This window comes from Capricornis sumatraensis, chromosome 19 (genome assembly GCF_032405125.1).
Source record: "Capricornis sumatraensis isolate serow.1 chromosome 19, serow.2, whole genome shotgun sequence".
In the NCBI taxonomy this organism is placed as follows: Eukaryota; Metazoa; Chordata; class Mammalia; order Artiodactyla; family Bovidae; genus Capricornis; species Capricornis sumatraensis.
In genome coordinates this window covers 40,897,413-40,922,939 of record NC_091087.1, presented here as the reverse complement: position 1 = coordinate 40,922,939, position 25,527 = coordinate 40,897,413, and the positions used below count along the sequence as shown (strand labels likewise).

The following is a 25,527-nucleotide window of genomic DNA, read 5'->3' as shown; positions in this document are numbered from 1 at the left end:
CAGTCAGAATCAGCGGGAGGGGCGACCGGGATACCGCGATACTTGGGGCTGCTCCGAGACGCGCCTGGCGCGGGTGAGGAGGCTGGGGGAACCGAGGAGGCTGGTGTCCCGTGGTGGGGCAAGCAGGAGGCTGGGGAAGCTTCGTTGGCGACTTTGACCTCTTTGTGTGACCTCAGTTTCCGTGTATGTGGGTGCGTGTGTCCATGTGTGTCCTTCCTGTCCTATTGGTGCCCAAGAATCTTTGTTCGCCGCTGCGGGTCTGCAGCTGTGTGTGTGTATCCGTGTGTCCGCTGCCGATCTCCGGTTTTCTGTGTGTGTGTGTGTGTGTGTGTGTGTGTGTGTGTATCCGTGTGTCCGCTGCCGATCTCCGGTTTTCTGTGTGTGTGTGTGTGTGTGTGTGTGTGTGTGTGTATCCGTGTGTCCGCTGCCGATCTCCGGTTTTCTGTGTGTGTGTGTGTAGCAGTGTGTGTGTAGGGGCTGTGGAGTCTATGGGTCCGGAGCGCTATGGACCTGTTCCCAGCTCCATCCTGAAGTGGGGCATTTATTTTTTAAAATTAATTTATTTTTAATTGAAGGATAATTTCTTTACGATATTGTGTCGGTTTCTGCCAAACAGCAGCATGAATCAGCTATAGGTATACTATGAAGTGGTGCATTTCTGTATGTGCCCTCCCATCCCTGCGTTATGCTCTTCTGCAGTTGCCTAGGGCCCTTTAACCTAGTTTTATAAAAGGTAGCCCTATCGGTTACCCACGTTTACCTCTTGCCTTAAAGAAACAAACAAAAAAAACCCGTGCCTACTTTCAAAAAGGAAAGGGGATGGCCCAAGGTACAAACCATTTTACAAGTTGATACAACAGAAAAAGGAAAGCCCTGGGATATTGCAGTTATCCCCTGGCTCCACCTAAAAGTGCTGAATGACATTAAAAAGTGAGAGGCCAAATTTTGTCAGAGAACTTCAGTGCTGCACTTTGAAGTATTGGAGGCCAGTGCCAGGTAATAGGCAGGAGAGATTCCCAACTTGGGGAAGTGATGGGTACTTTGGAGCAGAAGTTGTCCTCATCTCTCCTAGTGGCTGAGAGGTAGCAGTTCCTAGTCACTCCCTTGTTAGTAGCCTCCACGTGTGAATGTAATATTAATGTGTGAGTGCTAAGCCGCTTCAGTCCTGTTAGACTCTGTGCAACCCTATGGACCAGGCTTCTCTGTCCATGGGATTCTCCAGGCAAGAATACTGGAGTAGGTTGCCATGCCCTCCTCCAGGGGATCTGCCCCACCCAGGAATTGAACTTGCATGTCTCACGTCTCCTGCAAGGGCAGGTGGGTTCTTTACCACTAGTACCACCTGGGAAGCCTGAATGTAACGTGTCCCCAACTTGTGGCCTTGAGGAAGGATGCCTAACGGGATTCCAGGAGCTGCAGAGTCAAGCCTGGCTGCTTCTGGTTTGAGAGAAGAGTAGTCTTAGCAGAATGTCAAGACCTTGAGTTCTCCCGGAAGAGTTCCTTGCCTTTCCTTGAAGGAAGGGATTTAAAGTGCTCCTGCAGGTGTGCCACTGCTTTTAATGACTGGGTTTAGGGGAAGAGTGCCACTACCGGAAGCTGCAGGTGTTACTTGGGCAGAGTTGTATTGATTGGTGGGAGATAAGGAAGAGCATAATCTTGGGGCCAGGGGTGAGGAACTTTGACGTCAGGCCAGAGAGTCCTGGGTTCCCTGCCCACTCACCCAACTTCAGTTCTTTTTTCTGGGCCCAGCTCCTGTTTGTGGTTGTGCTGGCCTGAAACCACAGTCTGGATTTTTTTTAAAGCCCTGGTTCTGCCCTGGCTCCACACTTGCCCGTATTGTGATTGGCAAGCATTCCGGAAACTTTTACTTAACTCTGCCCTAATTAAACTCTTCGAAAAGGAGACTTACACATCACAAGGCTGCCACAAGTTGAGGCTCTTTATCTGTCTGGCCTTGTCTTTCTCAGAGGACAGAGAAGCTTGTCATTTTTCTGGCTGTGGCTGCATGCATGTTGCTGCCTGCATGGCTGGCACCCCGGGAGCCTGAGGCTCAGTAATCACAGCTTTCAGCCCTTTGGCCTTTCTGCTTACCAGCTGTTTCTGCTGCTCAGGAGTTCCTGTGAGTCCAGCAGAGCTCAGGAAGATGAGGTGCTGTCTACAGCTACCTTTGAGAGTAAACATAGAGAACTCCTGCCAACTGTTGCCCTCAATGGGACTGGCAGTTTGAGCTGATTTGACCTTGCTTTCAGATGTTGGTTAAATCATCTAACTCTAAAGTACATATCACCCCTCCCTCTTCTTTTCTAGAAAGATATTTAGGGTTTGGTCCTTAACAAAGATTGCTCAGCAGTCTAAGTATTAATAGGAAATCTTGGGCTGTACCACCTGCTCTGGGGAAGCAGTTGAAGTCACCAGCATGAATTCCTGCCCCAGATTTAACTGGTTGCTTTCAGTAACCTGTTCCTTAGGAATTATATCAGTTTGATGTGGTGGTGGTGGTGGTGGTGGTAGTGGTTTAGTCGCTAAGTCATGTCCGACTCTTGCAGTCCCATGGACTGTAGCCTGCCAAGCTCCTCTGTCCATGAGATTTTGTCCATTTTCCTTCTCCAGGTGGTCTTCCTGACCCAGGGATTGAACCTGCTTCCTGCATTGCAGGCAGTCTTCTGTATTGCAGGCAGATTCTTTACTGTTGAGCCACCAGGAGGAGATTTTAAATTCAGTTTCTGATTTTGCAGGAATCTCTTTTCCTAGCCCTAGTTGTATGCTAGGGTCAAGGGTCAAGGTTTGGGATTTGGCAGGTGGGTTTTTCTGGAGAGTTGAGAATGTGCCTCTTCCTGGATGCTGATCAGCACACAGATTAGTTCTGGGAAGAAGCTGGCTGATAGGCCCTCTAGCCTTGTCAGCTGCCAACACGACTCTCCAGGCCTTAGAGTAGACTCAGTTCTGCTGTGGGCAAACATGGCCCTGGCTGAGGCTCTGATGTAGAACAGAGATTGAGATTGCTGACAAATGGAACTTTGGGGAGATGTCTTGTTCTACGAAACTGGCCTGTGCTTAACCTCTGTTGAGAAGGGTCTGGGCCCCTGGGAGACCCTTCCAGATAAGAGTGGTATAATCGACCCAAACATGGTCCTCAGCTCATATGGGTATGTGTCTGAGTCTTAAAGGTAAAAAATGGGCAAGGGGGCCCTAAGGAGCCAAGGGACCTGCGGAGTAAAGAGGGAGCCCTTAAGGGTTGCAGTCAGATAAGTAACCATTGAGTGACTCACTGGACTTCTTTCTCGGGGTCTGCCTTGATGTCCCTTCCCCTTGTTGATTCTACCCTTTTTGAGTACATGTCCCGGGATACAGAGCGTCACTTACCTCTTGTCTTTCATGCATGGACTCAGAAGGTTGCTGACGGGAGGAGCTTCAGAGATCACCTGGTCCTGTCTTTGTGTTATTCGATGAAGAGACATGTGCAGGGAGGGAATGACCCTGAGCCAAGGTTACGCAGCGGGTCAAGAGTACATGGAGAGGTCCCAGGGCTCCTTATTCACAGGCCAGGCGTCTGTTCTCTGCCCAGCTCTCCTTCAGAGGGTACAGGTGATTATCCATTCAGCAGATGTTCAGGACTTACCACAGGCCTGATACCTGCCTAGTGGTTTGTGTTTAAACCAGGTCAGACATTCAGGGAGCTTGCTGGTGGTGGTGGTCGTGGGAAAGTGGTGACGGAAAGGCAAGGAAACTGATGTCCAAATGGAATCAGTGATCACTGAAAGGTCCATCCCACAGAAGGACCCATCTCAAATGATTTCAAGTGTGACTTCTGTCTTCTCAGTCCATGCACAGATTCCCTGAAGGCAGCAACTGTGTCTTCCAAAATTCTTTTGCCTGGTGTGATCACCCTTGGTGATTGTTGCTGATGGAATGAGTATGTTTTGCTGGTGCAGCCTGCCAGAGTGTAGGATTCAATGGATCCATCAGCCATATAATCATAAACAATCACTTCTAACAACATCTGGGGACTAGAGGGAGAAACCAAGCAGCTAATCTCACGCCTTGGCCTTTATCCTTTTTATGCTGTCTCTTCTTGGGCGTGGAATTGTAGGGTGGTGCCTAATCCACAGGGAAAGGGACAGAGAGGCAAATCCCTCCCTGGAGCACCCAAACCCCTTTGTTGCCCAGGGGTCCACCCCATAGGCACCCCTGGAACCTGCCCTGCCAGTCTTTAGTCAGCCCAGCCCATGGCAGCGGCTCCTTCTTCGTCTGCCCCCTCTAGTCTCTTCACCACCAAGGTGCCCTCCAGGCTTCTTACCAGCACTGGCACCGTCTTTCTAAAATGAAAACCCACCCTGGCCCTCACTGCCCTTGACACTTAGTCCTTGACCTGATTTTGTCAGGAGTCCTTGACCTCCTGCCCACCCCACTGCCCCCTCGTCACACTTTTACCTCACTGCTAAGCTACTCTTTGTTCCCCAAACCTGCCACCCTCCTTCAGGCCTCTTCACTTTTGCAAGATTGGTCTTCTTGCGAAGTTTTCTTCTCTGAGAAACTTCCTCGTACTACAGGACTCAACCTGAATGTTACTTTTTTTTTTTAGGTTTCTGACTACTTGGCACCGACCATATTACAGTGTGACAGACTGATGTGGGGTAGGGGCGTCTGGCCTCATCAAACTGCTCCCAGAAGCTGGGATTATTGACCCCTGGGGAGCGCCAGCATCTGGCCTGGCATCTAACACAGGGTGTTCAGTACATTTTGGTTGAATGTATGAATGAAGCAGGTGCCCTGTTCTGCTTTTAGATCCTAAATCCTGACAGAGCTTTATGGAGCCCAATTCCAGCAGCCTCCCAGGACTCGAAGCCAGTGGACCCCACATGGAACCAAGGGCCACATGTTCAGCTGCTGCACCCTTGAGAAGACAGTTCCGTGTTCTCGTGGGAGTCACTGGGAGTGTTGCAGCCCTGAAAGTGCCTCTTCTGGTGTCAAAGCTTTTGGACATTCCTGATGTGAGTATCCTTACTAGACAGCCTCTGACATTAGAGAGCTGGTGTGCTGGGGCCAGCCCATTTTTGTGCAGGACACAGGGTTTTCCTTTTCTTAATCATGGTGCTTGTGGAAGTCCTCTGTGTGCATTGATACGTGGGGGACGCAGCAGACAGAGATGAGTGGGACAGTATAACCAGGAGCTAGATTAGATAGACACAGAGTGAATGGAGACTGGGAAAGGAACACTGGTGAATGGAGGATTCGGCTTCCCAAACACTGACCTGTTCCCCGAGGTCCTGGTGTGGAAAAGGGCTGGCTGGAGAAGTGTGGCAAGTCCTCAGCGCCCCCTGGTGGCTGCGGGCTCCCCGCTTTCACTCCATCCTGGACATTTCTGCCCTGTCCTCCTTCCTTGTTGGACACCGTGGCTGTCCTGCCAGTCCAAATGCACTGGAACCTTAGCGACTCCTTGTTGCCTGCAGCTCTGGTTTCAAACTCTGCTCCTTTAGGTGCCCAGAGATGCCCAGAGACCACCACGGCGTGCCAGAGGTAGTGGGCTTAGCCCCTTGCCTTTGGTCAGGTCACCTCATCGTTGATCAGTTTTATGTATGGGGTTCCTGGAGAAGGCAATGGCACCCCACTCCAGTATTCTTGCCTGGAAAATCCCATGGATGGAGGAGCCTGGTGGGCCGCAGTCCATGGGGTCGCTAAGAGTCTGACACGACTGAGCGACTTCACTTTCACTTTTCACTTTCACGCATTGGAGAAGGAAATGGCAACCCACTCCAGTGTTCTTGCCTGGAGAATCCCAGGGATGGGGGAGCCTGGTGGGCTGCCGTCTATGGAGTCGCACAGAGTCGGACATGACTGAAGCGACTTAGCAGCAGCATGGGGTTCCAGGGCAGATTCTTTTGTGGGAAAAGTTGAAGGCTTTAAAAAATGTGAAAGCCAACAAGTGATAACCCTACTTCTTCATATATCCTAGGCCCTTTGTTGGTCTGTTCCTTCTAGCAGCCCCTGATGGCCTTTCCTTTGGGCCAGCCCCTTCCAGGCTGTGCCACCCTCCCTACTCTTCCTTGCCCTTTCAGTTTCTTCACAAACACTTCACATAAAAGCCTTCCTAGCCTGCCTCAGCCCATGTGGTTTTGTTCACTTGATGTATTAAAGAAAGACCAGAAGTGGGATTTTATTCAGGAAAACTATTGTGATAAGGGAAATTAGACCTCAGTATAGAATTGGGTTTAATTATGAATACAGCAAGGAAAAGTGAAGCTTTGTAGCCAAGGAGTGGTGTGTATGTGTGTGTATGTATGTATGTAAAATTAAGAAGAAACATCAGGCTAAGGGAGATTTTAGCATACTGTCCTGGCTGATTCTCTCTGAAGGCAGCCCAGGTGATCAGACATCGTCTAGGGAGTGTTGGGGAATGAGGAGCCTGGTGAGATATCCAGACTGATCACATAGCGAGGGTGTGAGATTCTGGCTAGTAAACCAGTGTAGCAGCAGGAATCGTGCTCAGGAGGATGAAGCCTGGGGACAGGCCTAGTTGCAAAGTGGCTCAAAAGAGACTGACTAATGTTTGGTTAAGAAGAGAATCTTGAACAAGCTGGGGAACCACAAATGACCTTTGACACAATTTGTGATGCTAGTTTTGTGGGGTGTTGAACAAAGCTAGTGGAGGTGATGGAATTCCAGTTGAGCTATTTCAAATCCTGAAAGATGATGCTGTGGAAGTCCTGCACTCAATATGCCAGCAAATTTGGAAAACTCAGCAGTGGCCACAGGACCGGAAAAGTTCAGTTTTCATTCCAATCCCAAAGAAAGGCAATGCCAAAGAATGCTCAAACTACCACACAGTTGTACTCATCTCACACGCTAGTAAAGTGATTCTCAAAATTCTGCAAACTAGGCTTCAGCAGTACCTGAACTGTAACTTCCAGATGTTCAAGCTGGTTCTAGAAAAGGCAGAGGAACCAGAGATCAAATTGCCAACATCCGCTGGATCATGGAAAAAGCAAGAGAGTTCCAGAAAAACATCTATTTCTGCTTTATTGACTATGCCAAAGTCTTTGACTGTGTGGATCACAAGAAACTGTGGAAAATTCTTCGAGAGATGGGAATACCAGAGCACCTGACCTGCCTCTTGAGAAACCTATATGCAGGTCAGGAAGCAACAGTTAGAACTGGACATTGGAACAACAGACTGGTTCCAAATAGGAAAAGGAGTACGTCGAGGCTGTATATTGTCACCCTGCTTATTTAACTTCTGTGCAGAGTACATCATGAGAAACGCTGGGCTGGATGACACACAAGCTGGAATCAAGATTGCTGAGAGAAATATCAATAACCTCAGATATGCAGATGACACCACCCTTATGGCAGAAAGTGAAGAGGAGCTAAAAAGCCTCTTGATGAAAGTGAAAGAGAAGAGTGAAAAAGTTGGCTTAAAGCTCAACATTCAGAAAACGAAGATCATGGCATCTGGTCCCATCACTTCATGGCAAATAGATGAGGAAACAGTGGAAACAGTGTCAGACTTTATTTTTGGGGGCTCCAAAATCACTGCAGATGGTGATTTCAGCCGTGAAATTAAAAGACGCTTACTCCTTGGAAGAAAAGTTATGACCAACCTAGATAGCATATTAGAAAGCAGAGACATTACTTTACCAACAAAGGTCCGTCTAGTCAAGGCTATGGTTTTTCCTGTGGTCATGTATGGATGTGAGCGTTGGACTGTGAAGAAGGCTGAGCGCCAAAGAATTGATACTTTTGAACTGTGGTGTTGGAGAAGACACTTGAGAGTCCCTTGGACTGCAGGGAGATCCAACCAGTCCATTCTAAAGGAGATCAGCCCTGGGTGTTCTTTGGAAGGAATGATGCTAAAGCTGAAACTCCAGTCCTTTGGCCACCTCATGCGAAGAGTTGACTCACTGGAAAAGTCTCTGATGCTGGGAGGGATTGGGGGCAGGAGAAAAAGGGGGCGACAGAGGGTGAGATGGCTGGATGGCATCACGGACTCGATGGATGTGAGTTTGAGTGAACTCTGGGAGTTGGTGATGGACAGGGAGGCCTGGCATGCTGTGATTCATGGGGTCGCAGAGAGTCGGACAGGACTGAGCGACTGAACTGAACTGAGCTGAAACTGCTAGGGCGCAGGGTGTGCTTTTTCCTTGCTTATGTCTGCTCAGCACTTAAGTCAGAGTGACACAGGTGGGTGTACCTGAAGCGTCCAGCAGGGGGCAGTGCTCACTTGCAGATGACCATGTCGTGACTCACAGGCAGGGGCGGGAAACCTTTTTTTTTTTTTTTTTTTAAACTTTCCACAAACTTATACCCAGAAAGTCACCCCCTTACCTCACCTTCCAGGCAGCCAGGGATGCCAGTCAGGCCAGAAGAGGGGAGGGTGTTGTGGCTGCTCTGAGGCTGGGCAGTGGTGCTGGTGGGGCAGGAACCACTTTGGCCTGCCCCCTCCTCGTGTGCCCAGAACCCTCAGTAGGAGCTGGCCAGTGAGAACCTTGAGGGCGGGAGGCAGCCTCTGCCGCTGCCCTCTCGGGAGGGAGGGAGCCATGCAGTTCCCTTTTCCCATAGCCCCAGAGCAAGTGAATTTCCGGCCTGGGGCCGGATGGGGGCAGGGAGTCCTATCCCAGGAAACAGATGGGCAGCCTCAGAGCAGAGGGAAATGGCAGCTCTACCACTTCCTGCCATCCCACTGGGCCAGCATTTAGCCGGGTGTGAGGAGAGGGTTGCCTGGAGCAGGGAGGCTCTCCAGCCGCCCCCGGCCTTTTAGTCTAGCCTCTGTTGCCGACAGGCCACATCTGGAACGGGACTTGGCGCCCCCCTCTCTGGCTGGAGTTGAAGCTGAACAACTCCAGAAGGGCAGTGATCTAGCAGGGAGGACTCCCGGAGTTAGCCTCTGGGGGCCTGCCTTTGTCATTTTAAAATAAAGATGAGGACTGTCACCCATCCCCTCAGGCTGCCGTCAAGGCTGGGGAGGGGGGCAGAGCTGAAACAACTTGTCGTCTTGCGCTAACGCCTAGGCACAGCTCCTGGCACACGGAAGCACTTAACGGTGTGTGTTTCCTGCCCTTCACCCTCTCCTCTTCCCTCGTCGTCGTGTCCTTTAGGGCAGCCACTTGTGTGGGGTGCTGGGGTTGCTGAGGCAGCCCACGTGAGAGGAGCCGGGGAGCCATGTCTATCTGCTGATGTGGGGGGGCCCGCGGCCCTCCCTTCCTGTGGGTAGACATCTCCTAGAGTGGCCCAATGGGTAACCCTCGGGGGATCCCTGCTTGCCTTGTGTTGGTCCCAGGGTGGTGGCCTTCCCTCCCTCGCCCCCACCCTGCCCCCTCCTCCCTGATGGAACTGATCTCCCCAGTGCCCTCCTTCTGAGTCACCCCCCAGGAGTAGTCTTTGTGCCTTGGAGCAGTCCTCCTCAACTCTTTGCCTAAGTCGTGTGTTCACATGCTTTCCTGAGCTCCCTGGGGATCCCTAGATTTTGACCAGCAAACAGCTAGCAAAAGCAGCTGGGCTATGGGCGGCAAGGAACTGGGTGATTCTACGGACCTGGCTCACAACTGCTGATTCATCAGTGTGTTCAGATTTCCCAGGAGGACCACTGACCTGGAGCCAGACCAGGGAGACTGAGGGAGTGAGGGGTAGGAAGGAATTTGGATTGCTGCCTCACACACCAGCCATCATCCAGAGTGGCCACCTGCAGAGAAGCCTTGGAGCCTGTATGAGAGGTGGGAGGAGTTGGATGTGGTGGGGCTGGCCAGCCCTCCCTTGAGAGAGGCTGCTGCGCAGAGAGGATTTCTCACGCTGGGACTCTGGGCAGGTCAGATCTTTTTTATGGCCTCAGTTTTCTTATCCCTGCAGTAAAGTGGGGGCTGGATAATCAACTGATTGATTTCTAAGGCCTCTCCTGGCGTCAGGGCTAGGAGATTCTAGATGTGAGGGCAGAAAGGCCTAGGACCCAAAGACAGCCTGAGAGAAGGTCCTGGAATGTAGGGGCTGTGGCTGTTTTGCATTCTGTAATTGTCCTGTAATTGAGCAGTCAGCTCAGTCAGTTTGTGCCCTTTGGTTGACACCCTCCTCACTGTGGAGAAGACAGACACCTCTGTCTGCTTTTGCTGGGCAGGTGTCAGCAGGGCTGAAAGCCAGAAGAGGATTTCTGAAAGTGGGGAAAATCTCCCACCCAGGAAGTTGGCAGACCTTTGGCTTAGAGAACGTTGAGTTTCCAGAATGCCTGTCAGGACGTTCAGGACTGTTAAGAAGTGAGGGAGGAGGGCCTGCATATGTGCAGAATGAAGTCTTTTCTGGTTTTCTGGAGGACTCTGGGCAATATCTGGAGAAACCAAAAATGGTCACAGGCCTTGATTCACCCATAGGATTGAACCCTGTAGGGGTACGGAAGCTCACTAAATGCACAAGCATGTTCATTTTAGCACCGTTTATAATTTTCAAATGGAAACAAACCAAATATCCAGCAGTAGAACTGTGGGCCAGTTATGGTTCAACCTCTTGATGGAATCCAAGGCAGCCATTTAGGAGCCTGGGTGGATCTCATGTGCTGCTGCGGGACAGTCCTCAGGATACCGGTGAAATGAACAAGGTGCTGAGGTTAGCAAAGTGTGGCCCATTGGCCACAGTCTTGTATGGCCTGTAAACCATACAAATATAAACTATTTACCTTTTAGGTTGAAAAATATCAAAAGAAAAATATTTTGTGACACATAAAATTATATAAAATTTTATTTCAGTGTCCGTAACATTTTATTGGGACACATCCATACCCATTCATTTAAGTATTGCCTATGACCATCACTTCATGGCAAATAGAAGGGGAAAAATGGAAGCAGTGACAGATTTTATTTTCTTGGGCTCCAGTATCACTGCAGATGGTGACTGCAGCCATGAAATTAAGACGCTTGTTCACTCTGACAAACCTAGACAGCATATTAAAAAGCAGAGACATCATTTTGCCAACAAACGTCCATATAGTCAGAGCTATGGTTTTTCCAGTAGTCATGTATGGATTTGAGAGTTGGACCATGAAAGCTTGATGCTTTCAAATTGTGATGCTGGAGGAGACTCTTGAGAGTCCCTTGGATTGCAAGGAGATCAAACCAGTCAATCCTAAAGGAAATCAGTGCTGAATATTCACTAGAGGACTGATGCTGAAGCCGAAGCTTTGATACTTTGGCCACCTGATGTGAAGAGTCTACTCATTTGCAAAAGACCCTGATGCTGGGAAAGATTGAAGGCCAAAGGAGAAGGGGGCAGCAGAGGATGAGATGGTTAGATAGCATCACCGATTCGGTGAACATGAATTTGAGCAAACCCTGGGAGATAGTGGAGTACAGAGGAGCCTGGTGGGCTACAGTCTGTGGGGTCACAGAGTCAGACACAACTTAGACCAACAGCAACAACTAAATGCTACAGGCTTGCTACTACAGAGTAGAGTAGTTGTAACAAAGCCTAAAATAGTATCTGGCCCTTTATAGAAAAATTTTGCCCATTCCTGGCGTATAGTATTCCCTTTGTGTGTTGACATGTCTAGGTTAACTGGTTGCGATTTTCCCTCTGGAGTTGGTTACCCTTGTGGCGAGATGGGGGCAGGACGAGAGACTTGGATTTTACGTCTTTCTGTTCTATTTTGATTTTCTAACCTCTGTGTGTACTTATTTTAGTTTTTAAAGTCAGTGGAGCTTTTGCTGGGGATATCATGGAGTGTTTTTGTGATTTTATGCTTTTTTTTTTTTAATACTTCTCATCGAGGAAAGGAGAGCAGAAGAAACATGGCCTGGTTTGAGATTTTCCTTTCTTTCCAGGCAGGGACCACCTGCCTGCTCTGTGGTCCTGCTGTGGAAACTGGTTCAGCTGTTGCACTCTGAGGCATTTATTTGGGCTTCCGCTGGCTTGGCTGGCCCCTTCCTTCTCTGGCCTGCTCCCCCGGGGAGTGAGTTCTACAGGCCACAGAGGCAGCCAGCCCTGGGCTCCTGCACCAGGGTCCTTCTCTGATACTCCAGAACAGCGTCCTGAGGGAGAGCCTCTGCAGTTGGCTGCTCTAGCTTCATTCTTGAGAAATTTCTTTAGTCAGGGAAGTGCACAGAGGGATTGAGTGCTTTCCAGGTGGCACTAGTGGTAACCTGCCTGCCAGTGCAGGAAACCTAAGAGACACAGGTTCGATCCCTGGGTCAGGAAGATCCCCTGGAGGAAGGCACTGCGACCCACTCCGGTATTCTTGCCTGGAGAATCCCATGGACAGGAACCTGGCGGGCTGCAATCCACAGCGTTGCAAAGAGTCCGACATGAGTGAAGTGACTTAGCACGCATGGACAGAGAGACTGGCAGCCTGGTCCTACTTGAATGGCAGGAAGGGCCATGTGCCGAGAATAGCAGCTCCCCCAGAGGCCAGTTTGGAGGCAGAAGAGAGAATGGCAGAGCCTGGTGGGAAAGGGTAAGAGTCACAAGAAGGTTAGGATGGTATAGTGAGCTGGAGGGGCTCTTGGAGGCCCTATGGTCCAGATGGCTCCTGGCTCAGGAGGGAAACCAGGCCAGAGAGAAAGCATTCGCCCGAGATCCCCCAGCCAGTGGGCTGGCAGAACTGGGCTCAAGACCAGGTTTCTTGACAACCATCAGCAAGCGGACTCGAGAGCTCAGATTACGGGCATTCTCTACTCCCACCTAACCACAGCCATGAGGATGAGAATCCCCAGGCAGGTGTGAACTCCTGCCTGGTCCATCTTGCTCTGTAGTCAGGGGTCATGTATCACCTACCCACTTGATAGACAGACATCTAAGCCCCTACCAGCTCTGGCTGCTGTGTGTGTAGTGGGCTCAGTAAATGTCTGTCAAGTGGAGAGATATCATTGTGAGCTGCTGGGACACCCACTCAGCCAGCCGGAACTCCTTGGGGATTTGTTAATGAGGCTTCCTCCTCCATAGCTTCCCCCCAACCCCGTGTGCTGACTGCACCCAGAGCCCTTTTGTCTACAGTATACCCGCCACCCCCACGCTCAGGGTCATGCCAGCTGCTTGGCTGGCCCTAGGCCCCAGGCACTGCCAGTGTCAACACTGGGAGGCCCAGTGTCATGGTCTTCTGCTGCGGGACAGCCAGAGGACTAAGCCCCCAGAGCTCTGGACTCCTCGCCTTGTGCCAGGTCAGGTCATGGCTGGTGCTTCCTTGGAGAGTCCTTGTCAGTCTCCTGTGGAGCCATAGTCACATGCCCTGTAGGAAACCCTGCTCTTTTCTAACCACTCAGCTACGGGTTCCAGCTGGGGCTCTTCTCTACTTGTATATTCCAGAGCTGTGGTATATAATACAGTAGCCACTAGCTGCATTCAGATTTAAATTATTGAAATAAAACCTGAAGTTCGGTTCTTGTCACACCAACCACACCTCACGTGTTCAGTAGCTATGTGTGGCTAGAGGCCACCATGCTGGACAGCACAGATGTGACGTGTTTACTTCGCTGCAGAGAATTTTGTTAGCTGGTTTCTATAGAGTGGTGGTTCTCCATCGGGGCAGTTTTGCCTCCCAGGGAACCCTGGACCATGTCATTTTTGATTGTTACACTTGAGGAAGGGTGCATCTAGCTCATGGTTGTAATGAGTAGAGGCCGGAGATGAGAGCGGAGGAGGACGTTCAAGCCATGGGATTAATCTCATCTGTGGCTGTGAAAATGCTTTTCCACAGGTCCCTTTGATACCTGCTCCAGAAGGAGCCTGGGCCAGGCCAGGGACCGAACTGTAGAAGTAGAGGAATTGCCCCAAATTCTGTTTCCCATTTCCCCTCCCTGACTCCCCAGGACCCCCAGATGGGATTGCTGATGTGTTTTCAACAGAGAAAGAACGCCAGACTTTCCAACTAGTTTCAGGAAGGAATCTCCATAAATGCTAAGCAAAATGTAGGCAGCTTATACTATAGGGCCTGGCCATGCCTTGGTCACATCACAGAGGCTCAGGTTAAAAATATTAAGACAGAAACTGTTGGCAGGGCTGTCACCAGGGGGCCAAGCACAGAGCTGCCTTTCAGGAACTCTGAAGTGTGTGAGAAACTGTTTTAATGTCCAGCCTTGCTTCTCTTTGGACCCAGAAGGGTGTAAGAGGAAGCCAAGGAGGGTTCCTGTCCTCAGGAGTTTTCTGCTCTGCCAAGGCTCCTTAGCATTTGCTGAGGGAAAGGTCAGGGTGAATGAATAGTCCAAGTTATTTAGTATCTCAGAAGGTAACATGACATGCCTTTTTTGTGAAGAAAAAAAAGAAGTGTATGGAAACCCAGGGCCTAGCTCTTGGCTCCCAGAACCTTTTTACAGAGTGAATGAAAAGGAAAGAACAAAGCCCATGGGACTGAAGAATCATATCAAGTGACATCCCTCTGAAACCAGAAAAACTAGCCTGGGCCTGCCAGACAACACTGGGGTCAGGGTCACTGCCAAGGAGACGTGGCTGCTTTATAGGGGTCAAGGGAGGGCCATTGGGAATGATGGCTCATCACATACTCTTCACATAACTCTGTATAAAGACATTGACCCCAAGAAGCTCCCTAACAATGACTGTGTAACCTGGGAGGGTAGCCAGAGAGACTAGAGAGGAGCTTAAGGGAAAGATCTCGAGTAGCAGCAGTGGACCAGTGTGGGAGGCCTACCTGGACCCCTGGTTGGAACTCCCCCAGGAGCCGGGGGAGACGGTGAAGGGCATGTAGAGGGAAGGGAAGGGTAGAGCTGACAGGGAGGAGGGAGCCCCTAACAGGACCATCACCAAACTGGGGATGTTTCTGAAGGCTGTCCATAGTCACAGTCCTCACTTTGAGAACTGGCAGACAGGAGAGCAGGGCAGAGTTAGGAGAGAGGGGAGAGCAGGGCAACTAGCTCTTCAGGAAGCAGCTTTTCAAATTTCAGAATAGGGAGAATGAATTGGGGTGATCTTAAGGGGCAAACTGTCCAGGATAGTCAGGAAGTTCTTAGAAATAAAAGAAAGTAATCCCTTAAGGAAAAGAAGGCAGTGACCAGAAGCCGATATAGCTACCAGGGAAGCTCTCTGTTGAAGGAAATGGGAAAGCAGTTAATTGGGAAGGAGGACATAATAACCAAAGATGAAGCAAGAATATGGTCCAGAAGTCACCAGAGTGACCTGAAGCTTGCAGTGAACACTCAGAATGACGGAAATGACTGATGCACGTATTTGGAAAAAACAATGAAACAACGCCCGGTCCCAGAGGCCAGTGGTATAACCTGGGGTAGGGTGGGGGATTCTTGAGTCCTAACTTTGTTTCCAGTTTTTTCTTTTGAACTTGAAAAAGAATAAATGGTGGTAGAAGAGACTTGACCCAGTTTTGGTGATTCATCTCCTGAATTGGGCAAGTTTTGTCCTGGTGTGCTGAGGTTGCGGTTGGTGACCTACAGGTCCTACTTGGAAAAGTTCGTTCTCTTTTTTTTTTTTAATTTAATTTATTTTATTATTATTTTTGGCTGGTCTGGGTCTTGGTTGCTGCGTGTGAACTTTTCTCCAGTTGAGGTAAGCAGGGGCCACTTTCTCATGCAGGGTGCAGTTCTCATTGCCTTGGCCTCTCTCTCTTTTTTATTTATTTTTTGCCGTGTCTTCTCTGTGGAGCACAGGCTTTAGGCGCACCGGCTTGAGTAGTGGCAGCATGTGAGCTCAGTAGTTGTGGTGCAGGGGCTTCGTTGCTCCAAGGTATGTGGAATCTTCCTGGAGCGGGGAGCAAACCCGTGTCCCCTGCATTGGCAGGCAGATTCTTGTCCACTGCACCTCCAGGGAAGCCCAGGGTTCATTCTTGATTCTTTCCCACGCCAAGCCCCATATGGACCTTGGGGAAGGCCTCTGCTCTTGACCTCGTTCTTTTCGTGATTTGGATTTGTGTCTTGGGACTATTGACGGTGGTACTGGCAGAGAACAGGCCAGGGGGAACAGGTTTGAGATTTTCGCTCTTCACTGACTGAGCAGAAACAGTGGGCCAGCTCTGGGAAGGTGGAATCCACCAGGGAAGTGTGAGGGACTTCTTTTGGGAAAGTAACAGTGCAGGTAGAGTTTGGGGCTTGTGGTTTAGCAGCAACATGGGGGAGAAGAACTCCTGAGGTTTTGCTGATTGCAAACCCTGTGTACGTCAGTTCAGGAGGATGTGGCTTCCAGAGCTGGTGTGGGCTCAGGCTCCTCTGACCAACCCTCGGTGGGGGCCGGGAAGTGAGACTCCAGGTTCCTTGAGCCTAACCGCGTGCCACCTTCTCAGAGCCCCGTGGGCAGAACAGATGGTTCCAGCCTGAGAGTTCTTCAGTTTGGGGAAATCTAATTTTATTTCTTTTGTAATTTTCACCCCTCTTATTTTACTGATCTCCCCTTCAGTAACTCATTATTAGTCAGATTTTGGACCTCTAAAGTTGATCTTCTGATTTTCTCTCTCTTTTTTTTTAATACTATTATCCATCTCTTTATGTTCTACTTTTTGAAAAATTTCTTCTAAACTTACGTTGAATTTTTTCTTTGACTATTTGTACTTTTAATTTCCAAGAGTTCTTTTTTGTTCACTGAATGTTCATTAAAAAAAAAAAAGAGCATCTGGTCCTGTCTGATCTGATCTGTTAATGCCTCTTTCCATTTCCATATATTATGTGTTAACGTATCTTAACTGCTGGGTTTTTCTTTTTGTCCTCTTCTCTTTGTTCTGGGTGTTCATACCTTTAAAAAAAATCCCTTTGCTTTTATTTCAGTGGGCTTTTTGACAGGAAACAGTTTAATCCACTTTATCTAATTGCATGTTTATTCTTTTAAGCTTTATATATCTTTTTAAGTGTGTCTTTTAAGACATTTTGATGTGATTGATGGATTTGAAAACATGCAATATAAGAGTCTGAATCTTGATCAGGGAGTTTAGCCAATTATATAATTACTATAATTGCTATTCTATTAGGACTTACTTCTTCCATCTTATTTAGTGCTTTCTACTTATCATGTATTCTCACTGCTTTTTTGTTTCTTTTCCTTTCCCGTTCCTTTATTGTGTAGATTGAATTTTCTTCTGCTGGTTTGAAAGTTATATGTTCTTCTTGTGGTTCCTTCTCACTTATTTGGCCCCATACCTTACCTCATCACTGTCTTGGGCCTTAAGAGTCTCAGCACCATCCTGCCTTTTTCCGTTCTCTTCACCTGTGCTGGTCCTGTGACATCTTCAGGGCTGGATTCTGTGGGCGACAGCAGCCCTTTTCCTTTGCCACCTTGCTCGGAACTGGACCAGGCTCCTTCAGGGCTCTCCTGGAAGGGACCCCGCTGCTCAGCAGGAGCAGGAGGTTCTGTGCACGTTTGGGGGCTGGTGGGTTCCCAGGAGGGAGCAGGAGGATGGGCGAGTCTGCGAGCTCTGCTGCACGGCTGGGAGGCCCAGATCTGAAGCTCTTCCACAGCCTGCCTCTGAGACTTCTGCTCCCTGCTTCCAGCTTCACTCTCAGATGCTGTGCAGAGCGGTGTCCCACAACCCACAGAGGGTGGAAAACAAATGAGGAGAGGAAGCCTTGGCAAGATGATAGGAAGTGGCAGGGACTAGGTGGAGAAGGCACAGGCATAGCCCATCCAAGAAAGCAGCCGTTGCTCAGCACCACCAACTCAATTCAAGCAACAGTGTGGCCCCCGCAGTGCCAGAGCTTTTGAGAGAAACCAGAACATTGGATTTTCTATGTGAAACCTCCCATAATATCTTACAGAACTCGAACGAACTTTTGGGCAAACCTAATATTTTTTGGCTTAAAAATGTTTATAACCCCCGTGTAGGCCACACGGAGAAGACTCTTGAGAATCCCTTTGATTGCAGGGGGATCAAATCAGTCAATCCTAAAGGAAATCAACCCTGAATATTCACTGGAAAGACTGATGCTAAAGCTCCAATACTTTGGGCACCTGATGTGAACAGCTGGCTCATTGGAAAAACCTGATGCTGGGAGAGATGGAGGGCAGGAGGAGAAGGGGCAGCGGAGGGTGAGATGGTTGGGCAGCAGCACTGACTCAGTAGAAATGAACTCAAGCAAACTCCGGGAGACAGTGTAGGACAGGGAAGCCTGGAGTGCTGCAGTTCATGACTTAGCGACTGAATAGCAACATCAAGGCAGTATAGCACCTCTGGCCCAGACACTGTCCCCAGTGATCCCCCTGGTTAGTTCTGTCCTTGTTATGCTTGACTTTTTCCCCTCCTGGATAAATGTCCCCCAAAGATGTAATTTCCTACCCCCCTCCCCTCTTAGCCACCTCTTCTGGGCCCCTTTCCTCTGTCTGCTTGTTAGTCTGGCATCTCAGTTTACCAGTCATGGAAATGGGTCTGGTGTCGGTCACACTGTCATATGCTATTTCTGTTCTGTTAGCCATCCCCCTTGTTTGCGTTATTAATTTATCTACTAAATGAACAACTCGAGGGTAACCATCACTCTTGCCCCGTGAGTATCGGGCACTAGGGTTTGGTTTTCCTGGAGCCTGTCTGCAGCAAGAGCCCATGAAGCCTGTTCCTAGAAGTCCTGGGAGGGACTCTGCTTGCCTGCTCGCTGGGCTGTGGCTGCAGACACCACGTGCAGGGCCCGGCTCCCTAGTGCCTTGGCCTGCAGAGGGCAGACCTGTGGTGTAGCCCAGAGCTCAGGACCCGGGAGCCTCCTGGGGGGGCCCCCTCCTGCCTGCCCTGGTCTGTCCCTGCCCTAGTGGCTGGAGCCTGCAGCTTTATATATGCTGGGCAGTTGTGTGACTCATTCCTCGGCAGCCCCTCAGATGGGGAAGTGAAACGGCTGCACCTGGAGAGGCTTGACCTTTGGGTGACAGCGGAAGTAACTGTGCAAACGCAGGGCTCACTGCCTCCGAGGGAGAAGCCCTCTCCGCAGCCAGGCTGTGAAGAAAGTTCTCACCTGGCCTGGCCTGGCCCCATGTGGCCTCCAGGCTGGGGGCTCTGGTAACAGTTTCTCTTTCCTTCTCCCCCCCAACCCCGCCCCAACACTTCTCTTGGTGACAGCTGGAAGTAGCCGTGGTCACAACTGAGAGAGCCAAACATTTTTACAGCCCCCGGGATGTTCCTGTCACCCTCTACAGCGACGCTGATGAATGGGAGGTCAGTGCTGGGCCTCTGGGCTGGGTTCCCTCATGTCTGTATCAACGGGACAAGACAGTCCTCCCTGCAGCCTATGGTCCTGGCGGCCAGAGCAGACAGGCTAGGCTCAAGTCCGCGGTCAGGGCCTCTGGGCAGAGGCGATGAGGAAAACATCTGTCTAGCTTCTGGCCTGCAGGAGGCCCGCAGTCTCCTCCCACCCCAGGCAGAGCTCAGCATTGGCCCCGTGCCTGGGGTTGAGTGTCCTTGTACTTATCTGGGCTGATGAAACCACAGAGGAGCCCTGTTCCCACCACCCTCATCCACGTGGCTCCCAGCGTCAGGGCCGCCGGGAACGCCTCACTTCCCACGGCTGCCGGGCTGCCTTGCTGCTCTCCCGCGCCGGGGCAGGCTCTGGTCGATTCACCAGACGTCAAGTGTGGGCCCCACAGGGGTGCCCTGCCAGGCATTTTTAAACATTCTCAGCCTAGAACATTTCTGGCTGGCCCGTCTCCCCCACCCCGCCCCCTCCATTGCTCACCGCCCAGAGCCTTTCCACTGGCTGGGACAACCCAAGCATCCGCCTCAAGCAGACAGGCCAGGGCTTCCCTGCCAGATGTCAGTCCTCTTGAAAACCAGACCATAAAGGGAATAGCTCAGAGAGACAAGGGGCGTTTGTTTCCTCAGGCCTGGTTTCTCTCAGGCCGTTGGTGTCGCAGCCAGGGTTCACCAGCGTAGCTGCCAAAGGGGTGGCAGTGAGCTGGGGTGGGGGGCGTTCAGGTGGTCTCCCTTGGGTTCCTGACTCACTGCCCCAGGTCTGTGTTGGCCCTCAAACCGCTCCGGCCCCTCCTCCCTCCACTCTGAGAGTGGCCGGCCCAGTGACCCCACCTCCTTCGCCCTGCCAGATGTGGAAGTGCCGATCTGACCCAGTTCTCCACATTGACCTGAGGAGGTGGGCGGATCTCATGCTGGTGGCGCCCCTCGATGCCAACACTCTGGGGAAGGTGGCCAGTGGCATCTGTGACAACTTGCTTGTGAGTGACTCGCCGGGCCTGCCTCCCTCCTGGGGCCATGCTCACCATGGGCTGCTGCTGCTACTGCTACTACTAAGTCGCTTCAGTCGTGTCCGACTCTGTGCGACCCCAGAGACGGCAGCCCACTAGGCTCCCCCGTCCCTGGGATTCTCCAGGCAGGAACACTGGAGTGGGTAGCTGCAGGCTTCTTCTGGACAGTCTTCTCACCTGGGAATCCCTGTATGGTGGGCTGGTTTGCTCAGAACACAGTCCCCTGGACCGCCCTCCACTTGGCCTACTTGTGCTCTGGCAGGTGGCCAGATGGCCTGGGTCCTGATGGGCGGACTTGACTTGCGAGTGCCCTCTGAGGTGTCCACCCCTCAGGCCCCTGGGTGCTCATGCCCGTGGGCTGCCCTCCACATGCTTTCCCGCTGGCCTCCCTGCCCAGCTCTGTTGCCAGTCCCCCTTAGCTCTGCCTTCCCACTAGGACCTGCCTATCATGGGGGCAAACAGATAAGAGTGTTTACCTCCTCATGCATCTCCCAGGCACACTTATCTCTCCTGTACTTTTAACCACAAAGCTGAGAGGTAGTTTCCCTGAAATTGTGGAAATTAAAGGGGAAGAAAGGAGACAGGGCAAGAGGCTCGAGCTGGAGGAGGAAGAGAAGTCCAGCTGTAGAGTGGGGATCATCTTCGGCCTGAAGGACCTCCAGGGAGCTGCTGTCCTTAAGGAGCCTTTGTTTACATGAACATCCTGGGAAGACTGGGTGTGTTCCCTATCCTTCCCACCTCTTTCGTATCACCCCCCTTCCCTCATTCTTCCAGCTTTTTTACCTGCCAGGGACCAGGCCCTATGTGGACAGACACACAGGACACAGGGAGCTGACAGTCTGGAAGGAGAGGGTTTTTGGCCTATGCTCTGGTATGTGGTATGTCAGTCCTTTGACAGTGGAATCACCATGTTGCACAGTATCGGGCATACAGTAGGCCTTCAGTAAAGGCTTATTACATGTATGAGGTAATCAGTAATTTTATTTCCGCTAACAGCAGAAGGTTTTCAGAGTTTAATATGCTGAAATGACTAACTAAGCTGAGTCGAGGTTTTGGGGGCTTAGATAGGGGGTTAGTCTCTTTGCTTGTTGATGGGTGCTTAATGTGCTTCTCAAAGAAGCTGCTAGTGATTTAAGCATCATTTGAATTAGAGCACAGGTGGTCAGAAGAAGAGCAAGACAGATCGTGTGGCAGGAACGGGGGTGGGGGAGTGCAGAGGAGGGCAGGCTTGGGCCGTGTTGTCAAGAATGCCTCCAGGTGGGGCTGGTACCTGGTTGACAGGACATCAGAACGGGTCAGGCTCCTGGTCACTTTCATCTAAGTGCCTCAGCACTGTGTGTAACCAGCACCATCTCACCAAATGTCCAGGCTTTCCTCAGCCAGCTGATGTGACAAGGCACGCTGACCTCTAGGAGCTAAGCCCCGCCCTGGGCCAACTCTCTGAGAACTCCTTGCTCACTCCCGAAAGCTCTGCTTTCCTCTTTTCTTCAGAGCTGCCAGCGCTCCCTGGAATCTTTGGCGTTCCCCTCTACTGAGTTGGCTGAGCAGTAGAATATGTTCCCAAGACCAGGCCTGAGGCCCTTTTCCTCAAAGGTTTCACTTGAAGGTGCAAGTATTTCAAAGAACCGCAAATCCTACAAAGTTTAAGCTGTTGTCATCATGGTCTGTGGCTCTGTTCTCTCTCGAAAGATGTTTTTTCCTTATATTCTCCCAAAGGAGCTTGCCCTGCTTCCTCTCTCCTCCAAACCTTCTCCCTGAAATTGGGGTGCACACTGTCTAGATCTTGGGGTGCACAGGAGCCGTGTGCTAAGTATGAACCTATGTTCCCAGTCTCTGGGCCCTGGGCCTGGGTGACGTGAATCTCTGTCTATCCTCTGGCCCACTCAGGCTCTGGCCCTTCCCTGTGCTAAATAACCAAGCAGATCCAGAAAGAGGAGATAACTTCCCTGGGTCACCTGTCTAGCTGGCAGCTGGTCTCCTATCCCAGATCCAGGTCTTCTCTTAGCCCAAGCGGATTCCCAGGGGCAGAGCCTGAGGTGCTACATACAGCATTGGCCAGACAGAAATGACCGTGGGAACTGATGCCTCCTTTCAGTCTTCCTGCTGCCGGAAGGTTCCTCCTGGAGCTGTGGTTTGTCCAGGCAATGCTGAGCTTCGTGATGAGATGGGAAAAGCTGGAGACGTATGGGGCACAGAGGGGTTGAGTTTCTGCTCTGGTGGGCGTGCTTTGCTTTGAGGGCATTTAGAAACTCCAGCCCTGCCACCACCCACCTCACACGGAGTCAGGGGACTCTTCTAGGTATGCTCATGGCTTCTGCAGAAGCAGCAGGTGGCACGGGGCCAAGAGGAAGTATGGACTGAAACTGTCCACTCACAGCCGGGTTGCCCCACCGCAAGGACTTGGTGGGGAGACAAGCGCTGTGTCTGAGATGACGCGAGCAGCCAGGGCCTGAAGCTGTGTGCTGACCCGCTTCCTTCCTGTCGCAGGAGAGGCCAGGGGCCCTGAGGAGGGCAGGCATTTTCCCTGGCCCATCCGTGGCATTGTTCTCTAGACTCCCCCTCTTTTCCCAGACAGGCTCCCCTTCAGGGAAGGAGTGTGCCCACCACTGGCTCCCTGAGGGGCCCACAGCCCAGGCAGAGGTGCCTGGAGCTGTCAGAGCCCAGGGGAGTGCACTGCTGTGGGCCCCTGAGCTTATTTCCCTCCAAGGCAGCCCCTGGCCCAGCGAGCCTGTCTGTAATAATAACAGGACCTACTATTTCTGGAGCCTGTATCTGTGCCAGGCCTGTGCAAAGAGCTTTATAAGCATTCTCACCCTCCATCTGCACGACCACCCAGGGAGAGGGCTTTTGCAGAGAGGAACCTCAGACTTCTGTCATGAAAGGACTTGTTCAAGTTCTCATGGCTAGTCACAGCAGAGAGCACAGCAAGATTTGAACCCAAGTCCGTGTGATTGCAAAGCTCACAGCGCTGAAGACTCCGTCCGTGAGCTGGTCTGTCCTTTTCATAGCTGCTCAGGTAGTGACTTGGAGGGGCCTGGCAGCGGGAGGTAGTGAAACCGCACGAGGCAGTGGAGGACTTGGGCGCTGTGCAGAGCTTCCCCCAGATCACTGTCTGGGTGTCACCCTGGGTAGCAGCTCACCTCCTGGAAGTGCAGCTTCCCCTCGGTGACGTGGGACAGCAGCTTCTTTACAGGGTCACAGGGCGGGCTCATGAGATAGCACGTGGGAGAGGGTCTGGTCCCGTGGAACCTGTTCTCATGGCCACGCTTTAGTTGGCCTCAAGAAGAGCTAGTGTGGGGTAGACGGGCCCACCTGCCTGGCAGCCTGGTCCTCAGCTTTGCAAGAGCCACTGTGAGGTATGGCTGGCTGTAGGGAAGACAGATGCTTGGGCACCAGGAGCCCTTTCTGCACAGAAGTGGAGGTATGCTTGGAGGTGGCTGGGCCATGGCCAGCGTTAGTGGAGCAGCTCCTGTATGTTGGGCCCTATGTCAGAGCCTAGGGGGAGGTGGGAGGGACCCAGAGACACATCCTCAGAGTAACGAGACAGCAGACAGTGGCCCCCAGTCACTCCAGGCCCACAGCTGGCTGTAGCCTGGAAGCAGTGGGTAACAGTTGGGAAGTCTGGGGAGGGGTGGCAGGCAGAGCAGCAGGCACGCCCGTCCTTCTTCACAGACCTGTGTCATCCGGGCCTGGGACCGCAGCAAACCCCTGCTCTTCTGCCCGGCAATGAACACCGCCATGTGGGAGCACCCCATCACCGAACAGCAGGTGGGCCAGCTCAAGGCCTTTGGCTACATCGAGATCCCCTGTGTGGCCAAGAAGCTGGTCTGTGGAGACCAAGGTGGGTGTCTGGCCAGGCTCACAGCTCATTCCCACAGCCTCATATCCCAGCCCGTTGTGACCTCCAGCTCAGCTCTCTCACCTGGGAAATGGAAGTGGTAATTCCTCCCTCTTGGAGTTGTTCGGTAATGTGCCCAGTATCCTCCCTGGCGTGCAGCCCGAACAGTTCAAGGTGGTTGCTGTAACCAGTCCTGGGGCCTGTCCTGGGGGTGGGGTGTCTCTGATGGGACTCAACGGATCTGGCTCAGGCCTGGTCCTGGCCTTCTCAGGCACTGGGCTCTGGGTGGCACACTCAGGGGGCGCTGGGCAGGGGTGAGTGGAGGATGGTCCCCTGCCCGTCTGCAGGGCCACAGAAGAACTCTGCTCCCTAGGTCTGGGGGCCATGGCTGAGGTGGGCACCATTGTGGACAAAGTGAAAGAAGTCCTGTCCCAGCACGGCAGCTCCCAGCGGAGTTGAACCCAGGATTTCTGTCACCCGTGTCCCTCTGAACTCAGGAGGTGTTTTCAGGCCAAGTCAGGGAAGAAAGTGGACTTTGCCAAAATGTGGTGAGACTTCTGCTTCCACCGAGTAGTGGTCTGGCCTGGGCCTGCTGTGGAGCCTCCTGAGGGCCATGACCTGCCCCAGGTCAAAGTAGGCCAAAGGCCCAGGTCCCAGCTTCTTCCAACCAGGAGACACCCGCTTTCCCGAGCTCCTCCCCGCCTTTTCCTAGGATGGGGGCAGCAAGCCAGAGGACAAGCTGCGGAAAGTGCCTGTGCTCTGGGAAGGGGACCCAGGAGTGACCGAGAAACCTTGATCCATCTTCATGCCTGGGACCTGCTTTTAGAAGGAGCAACTTAACGACACCACAGTGTCAACTGGAGACCCGGGGCCTGTGGAGCTTCAGCTCCTCAGTGGGCACAGGGAAGCCTGTGAGTTGGCCAGACCTTGAGATTTCCCGCAGACCATGCTGTGAGATTGGGGTGACAGAGAATAAAGAAAAGTGACCTTCTGAGAGACTGTCCTTCCTTTGTAGCCTGTCTGTGGTTTTAGAGGTCAGAGGCTAGGAAAGGGCCTAGGCTGGCAACTGACCAGCACTCCTTAGTCCTTGCATCATATGGTGGTTTGGGGCAAAGGACTCTGAAGCCAGACAGCCTCTCGTTCCAATCCCAGCTCTGCTGCGTGCTAGCAGTGGGACCTTGGCTTGGGGCTAAACCTTTCTGACCCTCACTTTCCTCATCTGTATTATCCTAGCCTCATGGAATTGTTGAGAGGACTTAATAAGATATTGTGTATAAAATGCCCACCCTACTGTCTCTCCCCCTGGAGGAGGGCATGGCAACCCACTCTAGTATTCTTGCCTGGAGAGTCCTCTGGACAGAGGAGCCTAGCGGGCTATAGTCCATGGAGCTGCAAAGAGTTGGACCTGACTAAAGCGACTGATACTTTCACTGCCTCTCACATAATAAATGTCAAATAAAATGGAAGTTAAAACTAGGTATGTATTCATACCAGTGAGCTTTTCTAACGTTTACTGAAACAGACCGTGTCATTTTGGGAAAAACGAAATCGTGGACCGCAAGCATATGTGCCGTTTATGTAAGTGACAGGCACACAGC

The 25,527-nt window shown here is 51.6% G+C and overlaps 1 protein-coding gene across 4 annotated transcripts; it reads left to right on the top strand.

Moving 5' to 3' along the window:
• Positions 1-21: 21 nt before the first annotated feature.
• On the top strand, positions 22-24,901 carry PPCDC (phosphopantothenoylcysteine decarboxylase). 4 transcript variants are annotated; one of them, XM_068991343.1, is made up of 6 exons: positions 22-73; positions 4,786-4,991; positions 18,956-19,051; positions 19,933-20,061; positions 23,764-23,932; positions 24,303-24,901. In XM_068991343.1, exons 2-6 carry the CDS (start codon positions 4,809-4,811, stop codon positions 24,386-24,388), a joined length of 663 nt encoding a protein of 220 aa, XP_068847444.1. In that variant the 5' UTR covers positions 22-73; positions 4,786-4,808; the 3' UTR covers positions 24,389-24,901. The 4 variants fall into 4 exon arrangements, with proteins under 4 accessions (XP_068847444.1, XP_068847445.1, XP_068847443.1 ...); XM_068991344.1 differs by lacking the exon at positions 22-73 and adding an exon at positions 87-191; XM_068991342.1 differs by lacking the exon at positions 22-73 and adding an exon at positions 122-183.
• The last annotated feature ends 626 nt before the right edge of the window (positions 24,902-25,527 follow it).

Bases quoted from the DNA above. Each gene is read 5' to 3' on its own strand.
- PPCDC (XM_068991343.1), top strand. From the start codon at position 4,809: ATGGAGCCCAATTCCAGCAGCCTCCCAGGACTCGAAGCCAGTGGACCC. The intron at 20,062-23,763 runs GTGAGTGACTCG...CCTTCTTCACAG, and splicing joins GCATCTGTGACAACTTGCTT to ACCTGTGTCATCCGGGCCTG. The intron at 23,933-24,302 runs GTGGGTGTCTGG...TCTGCTCCCTAG, and splicing joins GCTGGTCTGTGGAGACCAAG to GTCTGGGGGCCATGGCTGAG.